Below are 10,036 nucleotides of genomic sequence, written 5' to 3'. Positions count from 1 at the left end.
GCCCCCCGTGACCCCTGGGCTGTGGGCTGCAACCACCCCCATGACCTTCCCCAGTTGTGGCTTCGCTGAACGCGGCTCCAAATTCATGTGAACGCTCGCTTTAGACCCTACCGCGCCCGGGGGTCCCTCACACACAAACACGCACGCCCCCTGACGCCCTTGGGGGCATTAGACTAGGCACAGTGACTAAGCAGCAATTGGGGTGTCCTCGGGCCAGCACCCCCAAAATGGGTGGATCCAGCGCCTTTTCCGAGCTCACTCTTGCCCCCGCCCCCCCACCCCCGGCTCTATCGACCCCCCAGCCCCTCCCTGAGTGCAAACCCCGTGGTGGCTCTGCAAAGACGACCCCAGGACCCACAAGTGGGCTGAGGGGCGGAGCTAGGTCAACAGCATGGAGACCACTTGGTCTCAACAGTGCGAAATGAAGAGCAGCAGCAAAGGGGAGAATTGAGAAGACAGTAAAATAAAATCCGACACTGTTGCCGCAGAGCGCGGGCTACAAGCACAGAAACTCCCGGTGACCCCTGACAGCTGAGGGCCTGGAATAGCAGGGTGGGCCTGGTGGCTCCCAGCAGCTGCTCCTGGACCAGCTGGAGTTTTCCAAATAGAGCTGCGGGGGTCGCATTGCCCTGCCCGCCCCCTTAGAGCGAGGGAGAGGCTGTGTGTGAGGGAGACCAGCGTGGGAGAGGCACCCCTGCCCGCCCCCCACGGGTTCTCTCCTGGGAGCCCTGGAGCTCGCAGAAACAACGCCGAACTTCCCGAGCATCTGTAATACTGTAGAAAGGACACAGGGCAGCGCCTAGACCCTGGGCGTCCAAGGAGGGGAGGCACAGGTTTAGAAAAAAGATGCTTTCTCTTTCGTATAAAAATAGACTCAAGTCTCATAAGCAGTAGCTAAAAGTGGCTGTCTGTATAAAACTAGAAAAGGCGGGCAGGCAGGCCGGCCTTGGAGTCTTTCACTGACAGGAAGCTGAAGCCCCTGGGGGGCGGGGGGTGGCTGGCGAGGAGGTGGGCTTCTTGGGGAGCCCATCCTGGGTGGGGAGGCTGCTCAGGAGGTGTGTGGGGCCCCGGGGGAGCTGGACACCCCACCTGGGTCTGTGTGACCTGTGGGTGCCAGGGCTGCAGGGACTCCCCTGAAAGCCGGCGTTCCTGGCTCAGATGAATGCGTCTTCCTCACGTTTATTTTTTCAAATAAATCTCTTTTTTCCTCGTCCAGCTCCCCCTCGCCCCCAGCTCCCCCACCATCCAGAACGGTCAGCCCGGTGAGGTGAGCTGGCCTGACTGGCTGGGTGGGACCTCCTGCCCTGTGGCCTTGGGCTAAGGCCAGGCCTGCAGCTGCCGCTGGTCATACTCAGCGATGAGCCTCTTGATGTGGGCCAGCTTGCTGTGCAGGTACTCGCAGCGGTGCTTCTCCTGGCTGTAGTTGGTGTTGGTCTGTAAGAGAGCGGCCAGGCTGAGACTCGCCCACACGGCCAAGGCTGAGAGCCCAACCCGAACTCGAGCTGCCCCGCTTGGCTGCCCCAGGTTCCCACTCGCCCTGCTTGCAGCCTGAGCTCTCCATGCCGTGACGGGGACCCCCTGCTCTGTCCCTCGGCTCCACCCTGGGAAACGGTCACAGCCAGGGTGAGAGGCTGAGGCAAGATAGGTCATGAAGCTTCCGCGCTGGGCCGGGGCCTGGCTGGCAGAGAGCCGCCCTGGCACACGTGGCCCTCAGGAACGAGAGCTGCTGTTGTGGAACCACATCGCAGGAGACTCTCAGGGAGCCCGAGGCTGGGGGCTTGGTGCTCCCAAGGAGACGGCCTGAGCCCAGGAGGCTGGGCGTTCCTCCCAGACTCTAGCAGCTAAGGACTCAGATGGGGCCAGGATGGGGGCAGGGAACTACGGCTCCTCCCCTGGACCTTTGAGGGAGGCGGAAAGGACCTGGGGCTGTGCCCATCAAACATTGGGAGAGCGGGGGTGGGGGCTGCAGGGGTGCCCGGGGAGGGGCTGCACCCAAGCTCATAGGACAGGTTCAGCTCCTCAGCTGTGACCAGGGGCAGGGGCTACTCCGAGGGCCTGAGACCAGCCCAGCGAGGCCCTTCCTCCCTCCCTCCTCTCCCAGACTTTGGCGCCACTCATCTTGAAACAGCTTCTTCTGAGCCCACCCCACCTACCCCCCTACAATGGGATGGACACTCACCTTTTTGATTTTTCGATACTCCTGTAAAATCTGCCCACGAGTAGTCTGGAGGAAAAACAAAAGAGAAAGCGAACAATGCACTACCTGCAGGACACCCCAACTGAGTGGCCCCTTCTCCCTGATAACCTGCGACCTGTAAGGTCACCACCGCATGCTGGGGGACAATGGCCTCAGCATGGCGTGATGGCGTGAGGGAGCACAGAGGAGGGGCAGGCGGCAGGCTGGGTGATGAGCAGGGCAGGAGGTGGGGGAGGAAGCTGGGCCAGGGGAGCGAGGGGCAGGGGCCCAGCCTCAGGGACAAGCACGAGGCCACGCGGTAGGAGGGGCAGGCTGGCCAGAGCCGCGGGAGAAGGCAAAGAGCAGATGGGACGGCCTCCTTCCCTCACACCCAGCTGGCCTGTGCACCATTCAAGGCCAAGCACAGAGGCCCCTTGACCACCTGGGGAGTGTCCCTGTGGGGCATGCAGGGAGGAGAGAGGATGGGGATACCCTGGGGATTTTCTGTCCTAGACCCTCAGAGGCCCCATTGCTCTGCCCCAATCACGAGTCATCTCCTCTGGAAACCAAAATGGCCTCCACCAGGGGAGATGGACCCCAACACCATGATTAATCAGGGCTGGCCCTGCAGTCAGGTAACCAGCTCTGAAAGGTGGCACAAGGGGGAGGGGTGGTGTCCCAGGGCTGGTGACCAAGCCCCCTGCAGTGAGCTCCCACATGGGATGGCTTGGGGAACCCAGGTGCCCTTGGCCAGAGGAAGAGGGTTGTGGTGGGGGGACCCCAAGGACCCTCCATCCCCTCCCACCGTGTCTGTGACAGCTCTGATGGGCCGTGGGGTGTGGCCTGGCCCAGCCCCTCCTGGCTGGGGGACTGAGAATTCTCGTGTGATGTGGGTAGTGGGCTGCAGAGAGGACCCCAGACGCTCTCAGAGGTGGAGACACAGGCACCCTAGCCCGCTGCTCCCCGCTGTCTCCACTGCTCGGAACACCGCCCCCGCCCCCGCCCCCGCCCCCGCGGGTCATCTCCCACCTGTGGAGTCAGTCACAACCGGCCCCACTGCTGAGGACGTTGAGCTCCAGGGACAGGCCTAAACCACTTGGGGAGTGGGAAAGAGGGGCGAGCAGGGACCTCAGCCCAGAATACAAGGGAACACGCCCAAGGATGCCAGCACCGGGCAGAGCCGTTGGATGGGTGCAGGCAGGGCTCTACCTCGTACTCCTCGGAGCCCGGGGAGAGCTGCCGGAGCTGGGCATCGAGCTGCGTGAAGCGCCGTGTGATCTGCTCGATGCGGGCGTGCAGGTCTCGGTACTCGCTATACTCAGCATTGAAGTCGTTTTTGTAGCTCTGGCGCTGCTCCGAGGAGGAGATAGTGGCGTATTTTCTGGGGAGACCAGAGAGAGGGGCAGGAGGGGCTCAGGGGGCGGCAGGAGAGAGCCTGGAAGTGCCCACAGCCTTGCGGCCGCTCCCACCCAGGAAGCAGCCCTGACCTCGAGCCGACTGGGCCAGGAATTCACATACATGGCCTGGGGGCAGCTCTGCCTCTGCTAACCTGCAGGGCAGGGGCTGGGAGGGGAGAGGCGCAGCCGGCAAGGGAAGTACTCACAGCAAGTAGTCGGGCGTCTCCGAGGTCGACGTGGGAACACTTGAGCTGCTGCAGGTCCCATTTAAACCTACAAAGAGCAAACGCATAATTCCTGAGTCCACAGCTCGTGTGTCCACGGTGAGATCCTCAAAAGGTTGATGCCTTGTTGTCTGAAGGCCCTGGAGGGGACGCTGCGTGGAGAGGATTGCTGAGGCCACGTAGCGGGAGCCAGGACCCGCAAAGGAGGCATGAGCACTGGGCAAGTGCTGTCTGGCTACCTCAGGGGTCCAGCTGGAGCCAGGAGTGCCCTCGGCCCGTGGGAGAAGTGGCGAGGCAGCATGGTGTGTGTCCCCAAAGCACAGCCGTGCAGAGATGGCATCATGGGTACGTTTTCAGCAAGCACCCCAAAGGACGGATTCATTGCAGGGCAAAGCCTGGGCAACTCGTCCAGAGCCTCTGCCGCCTCCACTGACCTCATGTAAAAGATCACTAAGCTGAAAACCAGTGACCCCTGGATAATCGAGTCCCGGGGGTATCCCGGTCTCCGGCCCTACAGGACAAAGACAGACAGCCAGCAGGGAAAGCCCTGGCTCCTGTCCACGCCTCTCCCTGTGGATGGAGTCGCAGGCTCTGCAGGCTCCGGTCCCTGGTCTGAGCCACCCCCCCTCCCCATCCTCCTGTTCTCCACACCAGAGATGGGACTGCAGGATCAGAGGGGCAGCCCCGGACCAGGGCTGGGCTGGTGGCTTGAGAGGCCAGGGACTGTGACACAAGACTGTCCACAGGGCTCGAGGCCTGCCTGGGCTGCAGTCAACCAAAGCTACAGTCCGGTCCTTTTCCCCTGGGAAATTCTTCCAGCTGGCCTCCCCCTCCCCCTAACTTAGAAGCAATTTTATCGCTTTGAAGCATATCCTGAGTGCTTATTTTTGTGCCTCTCTCAGAGGAAAGCAGCCCACCCAGTGGATCAGCAGTTTGCTGAGCCCTTCTGTGGTTTTATACTCCAGCACGAGGTGCAATTCCCACCAATGGATGGAGCCCACCCCCACCCGGCTGTCATCTTTGAAGAGGCTGTGGCGCCCCCCAGAATGCAGCCCAACAGGCACATACATGAGGGTTTAGTCTACACTCCCACCACCCACATCCCACACAAGACAGGCCTCCTGGGGTGTTCCGCCTTGAGGCTTAGGGTCAGACTGACCTGGCACCCAAGACACCGTTGGGGTCCAGCCTGTGGCAAACCTTTGTGGTCCCCACTCCTGCTCCGGCACTGGCTGCGTGAGGCTGTCACTTGGCTGCCCCTGAACCAGCCGAGCTGGTTCCCACACCCATGTGTCCCCTCCACTAGCTTCTCCTGTGCCTCCCCAGGGCAGGGGGTGCAGGGACATGTCTGCGAGTTCACCCTGCAGGACCCAGGTCTGGGTGCCAATGAGAGAGGATGCCCCCGTTTCCACACAGGGGTCAGTGGGCCTGAGCTTGGCCTGGCTGAGCCCAAGCCCTCCACCCAGCATGCCAGCCTGCCCAGGAAGGCACCCTCTGGCCACAGGAGGGATCCACAGCCTGAGCAAGAGTCGGGGGCAGGCACGAGGGTGGGCATAGGACCCAGGAGTGGGCCTGCGGCATAGGGGGATGAAGATGGCCAGGGGGTCCTCGAGAGTGGGGGCCACAGGGAGGCTGAGCTGAACCACCTGCCTGACAGGTGGAGGCCGCCACACCTGTCAGGGTCAGAGGCGATCACAGGGCAGGGCTGGGACAGCAGGGCCAGACTAGGGGAACAGTGTCACGCAGAAGGGTGGGCTAAACAGATGCCCATCCCTCTGCCCCATAGGACATAAGGGTGAGGAAGCTTCCTCAGGGGCTGACCTGGAGCCCTCTCCAGCAAGGCTGGGGGAGCATTCAGAGAACAATGCTATTGTTAACGGTGGGTGGGTAGCTCCCGCCTGCACATGCCCCCAACCCAGGAAGGAGTCACAACAGATGTTACAGCAGGGGTGTGTATGGTGTGTGTGTGTGTGTCGTGTGAGTGTGGTGTGTGTGTGTGTGTTGGGAGCTTGGGGGGGCTTTGCACCCACCTATTACCATTATCATTTGAGCTGCGCGCGTGTGTGTGTGTGTGTGTGTGTGTGTGTTGGGAGCTTGAGGGGGGCTTTGCACCCACCTATTATCATTATCATTTGAGCTGCCTGAGAGACCGCTTAAGGTGGATCACTTGGCGCCAGACCCAGCTTCTGGTGCCTCAGTTACCCTTTTCCTTTTCCTTGGGGCCTCTACTCCCTGGGTTGCCTGATCCCAAACGTCACTTTCTCACCTCGGCTTGGGGAGGAGCTGCCTGGAGCTGACGCACACCGGGCAGAACCCAAAGCCATCTGAGCCCTGCGTGTGGGCCGGCCTGGGCAGCATCTTCCTGGCCCCATCTGATGCCCAGCCCCACAGTCCTCCTGCCCAGGGCCCTGCCAGAAGCACATGGCATCCGCTTCCGCCATCTGGGACAGAATGCGCTGCCCGGCTGCTCAGGGCCTGTCTCCCTGAGGAGCCGAATCAGATGGCGCGTGCTCAGGGAACCGGGCGCCTTCTCCCCTGCGGCCCACCCACAGGTGCTAGGAAGCCTAGCGCGCAACAGGGTTGAGGAATACCAGGGGACTGACGGAACTGCAGTGTCCGTCTTCACCGGACCAACCCTGCTCTTCCAGGACCTGCCCTCCAGCCACAGAGGGAGGGGCTGGCACGACCGTGAAGGATAGGTGAGGACAAATTTAAAAGCCTTAAGGAGAAGTGGCTCCACCCGATCCAAGAATGCCCCCTGCTGGGGACCCTCCTGAGGAAATAATCAGAAAGCTGCAGCAGGTGACTCGGCCCACATGACTGAGCCTCTGTTGCCACGACATGCTGATAAGGTTAAATTACATGAAAGGAAATTCACAATGGAGTCAGTATTGCTAAGAGAGCTCTCTAAAAATGGAACCAAGAGGCCATTAAGGAAGTGTGACTTGTGCACGTCTCAGCCTAGATGGAATCTGACCTTCTGACCCGATGAAGTCATCTGCCAGAAACTTGTGACAGCCTATCTACTCATCAGACCCCCTACCCTAAAAACACTCGTGACACTCTGTCTACTTACTGGACCCCTAACCTAAAACAAATATTTTCTGACTTGCATCAGAGTTAAACCATCCTCACCAGGCAACCTTTAACAAACTCGTGGCTTTTTGTCTTTATAAGCCCGACTCTTTCTCCTCCTCAGAACACTCTTTCGCGCTCACCTGAATCTATGTCTCCGGAACTGTAATTCTTAAGACCTCAAATACACGATTTTCTTATTTGCAGCCTCCTGAATTATTCTTGGGGTTGACAGCAGCCACAAGGGGTGCTCGGCTCAGGTGCCTAGGGCTATAACTGGAGGCGGGGGAGGCTCTGGGGGAGATGACCCCAGCCCCACCGCCATCCTAGCCCATCCATGCGCCTCCCCAGTGCCCCGGGCCTGAGAAGGTTTCCCTGCTCAGCACATGGCCCTGGCCAGCCTTGCACCCCTCATCCTGCTGAGGGTCTCTCAACTGCCAGCTTCCCCATAGGCTGCAACTGCAAGACCGTGTTCCGGCTCTTACCGTCTGTTGTTCTATGGACGGTCTCCCACCTCCTTCTGGGCCCACCTCCCAAACCTTTCTCCACAGGCTGAAATGTTCGCCTAACAGGCCACACCAGGTCCCTGGTGATCCAGGGGCTGCCCACCTCCCTCTCCACCAGGCCCTGCCCCCCACTGCCTTCCCTGAGCCCCAGCCCCACCCTGTTCTCTCTGTCTGGGACCTCCCTGCAGCCAGAGCTGGGCCCTGGAACTGTTGCTCTCCCTGTGTGATGTCTCCTCCCGTGAGCCTCAGCTCCATCAGGCTCCAAGCCCCTGGCCCCCAGAGCTGGCCTGGCACACACAGGACTGCAAGAGGCTCTCAGAACAACACTGCCAGGGCAGTCAGAGACGAGCCGATGCGAGGACACAGGAGGCAAAGAGGCCTAATGTGCAGGCTAAGCCGAAGTGGCGGCTCGTAGGCAGCCCTCTCGGCACTCTGTGGAGTGAGGGTGGTGGGCGTGGGGCCGGCGCTCAGGCTCCTGGCGACACCCTCCGGCAGAGCCCCTGCCCCTAGGCCTGCCTCTTGGCACTTACCCGGGGCAACTGGTGGGGCTCCAAGGGGCCCCGGCATCTGGTCTGGCGGCCGGGGCCGGTGCCTGTCCTCAGCCGCCCTCTCCTTGTCTTTGTGCTTCTTGGATTTCTTCTTGGACTTGCCGTGCAAGGAGCTGCCATGGGGCCTGCTGGGCTGGGCACAGTCCGTCAGCAGGGGCAGGCTGAGGCACTCAGGTGCTGGGGCGGCCACTTCCCCACGCTCGCAATCCCGGCCGCTGTGGCCCAGGTCGTTGCTGACATCGGCCAGGGGGTCGTGGGCCCGTGGTGGCTCCAGCCGCAGGGGCAGGTGGGCGTCTGTACCAGCCAGTGGGCCCGGGGTGGGAAGCAGGGCCTCACGGCCGTGGGGCACACTCAGTTTCCCGTTGACTGCAGGCTGAGCTCTCTGGGTGAAGTGCGATATCCTGGGTTTCTTGTTGGCCAGAGGGTCGATGAAATCAGGAGGCTGTGGCCGTTTCTGGGAAGGAAAGGAGACAATTTCAGAGGGGAGCCTGTGCCTAGAGTTACTGTGTTCCCTGGGGAGAGGCTGGGCACCGCAGGCCCTGAGGAAACTCAGTGCCCACACGCAAGGCCCGCGCTGACCACATGGGGGCGCGCGAACACTAGCCAGGCCTAGGATGCCCAGAGCTCAGCAGGGGCTGCTTGCCCAGAGGCCACCAGAGCAGAGGAAGGGCGCTGGGTCATTAGTGGACCTGGCTGCAGCCCATAAGGGCCACCTCTGGGAACTGGTCTAAAACATCACTGTGCTCAGCATCTTCCCTGGACGATGGGAAGAGTGACAGAGCCAAATCTGAGTGACACAGGGCAGCCCCACAGGCCAGGACCAACACCTCCAGGCCCCTGATTACTTGGATCCCCATGGCAACCCTGTGACATGGTGCAGGCTTCATCCCCATTTCACAGACAAGAATACTGAGGCCTGTGAGGCAAGGCCAGACCACAGGAATGGAGCCAGGATCAGACCAGGTGGCCCAGGCCCAGGGAAGCAGCTGTAGGGTGAAAGATGGCAGATGGGCAACCCAGGATCAGAGGGAAGCAGTGGGGACGCAAGTGAAATGAGGCCCTCTGTCCTCCACAACGGCCCTACAGCCACAGGGAGGCTTTAGGGTCATGGGCCTAGGCTGGGTGCCTCCAGGGCAGAGGAGGAAGAGGGAGAAGAGGGAGAAGAGGGAGAAGAAGGAGAAGAGGGAGAAGAGGGAGAAGAGGGAGAAGAGGGAGAAGAGGGAGAAGAGGGAGAAGAGGGAGAAGAGGGAGAAGAGGGAGAAGAGGGAGAAGAGGGGCTGGCCAAGCAGGGGATAGAGACGTGGGACTCATAAATCAGAGCATGCAGGTGGGTGGGGAGAGCTTTCACCAAACAGCTCAAGCAACGGTGAGACAGGTATTGCTGAAGATCAAGCCCCCAACAGCAAGGCCCCCCCCCAAATGCCCTTCCCGACTACTGACTAACATGGCAGTGGCCACTGCTCATAGGACCCCACTGGGCCCTGGCTGGGCTGCCGCCATACGCTTGATTTTCCAACAGCCCTGGGAGGCAGGAGCGCCCACCATACAGAGAAAGCAGGAGGCTCAGTGTGGTTCAGCAGCCTGCCCTCCCTCGGCTACATACCCACAGGTAAACCAAGGAACCACATCCAAGTCCCAGGCCCAGGACACCCAACCCCCAGCCAGCTGCTCACTCATTCAAGAAAGCTTGCCAGCCCTGAGCCAAAGGCCCAACAGGCTCCCTAAGAACCAAGGTCAGGTCAGGTCCACTGGCTCCGGTGAGACCCACCCTCCCTCCCCACCACGCTCCTACCTGAGGGGGTGAGGCCGAGCTCCCATGCTCGCCTGGAGGACTGTTGGCCGCAAGGTCCCCAGGGAGGCCGCCTGTGCTCTGTGGCTGGCACAGCTTCCTGCAAAGGAGAAGCAGGGTGGGTTGGAGGGATCCTCAGCAGTGCCCTGTGGGGCACACACACGCCCACCTGTCTCTGCATTGACACCACGCTGTCCCACTCACGCCCAGTGATTTGGGGAGGACCTGACTCCAGAGCAGAACCACAGCAGAACCAGAGCAGGGCTGAGTGTGATGGGTACACCAGGGCCCGGCAGGCAGAGAGCAGCCTGAGCATATTCC

The 10,036-nt window shown here is 61.2% G+C and overlaps 1 protein-coding gene across 1 annotated transcript in view; it reads right to left on the bottom strand.

Annotated features, from left to right (window-relative positions):
- Nucleotides 1–301: 301 nt before the first annotated feature.
- Nucleotides 302–10,036, bottom strand: part of ELL (elongation factor for RNA polymerase II) — an 81,285-nt gene continuing 71,550 nt past the window's right edge. The window contains 6 exon segments of the mRNA XM_036845570.1: nt 302–1,434; nt 2,180–2,224; nt 3,386–3,557; nt 3,780–3,846; nt 7,909–8,380; nt 9,719–9,815. Of these exon segments, the coding sequence (XP_036701465.1) occupies nt 1,318–1,434; nt 2,180–2,224; nt 3,386–3,557; nt 3,780–3,846; nt 7,909–8,380; nt 9,719–9,815 (970 nt within the window). The 3' untranslated portion in view covers nt 302–1,317.

This window comes from Balaenoptera musculus, chromosome 3, assembly GCF_009873245.2.
Source record: "Balaenoptera musculus isolate JJ_BM4_2016_0621 chromosome 3, mBalMus1.pri.v3, whole genome shotgun sequence".
Classification (NCBI taxonomy): domain Eukaryota; kingdom Metazoa; phylum Chordata; class Mammalia; order Artiodactyla; family Balaenopteridae; genus Balaenoptera; species Balaenoptera musculus.
The sequence above is the reverse complement of the archived record's forward strand: the minus strand, read 5'-3'. Positions and strand labels throughout refer to the sequence as shown.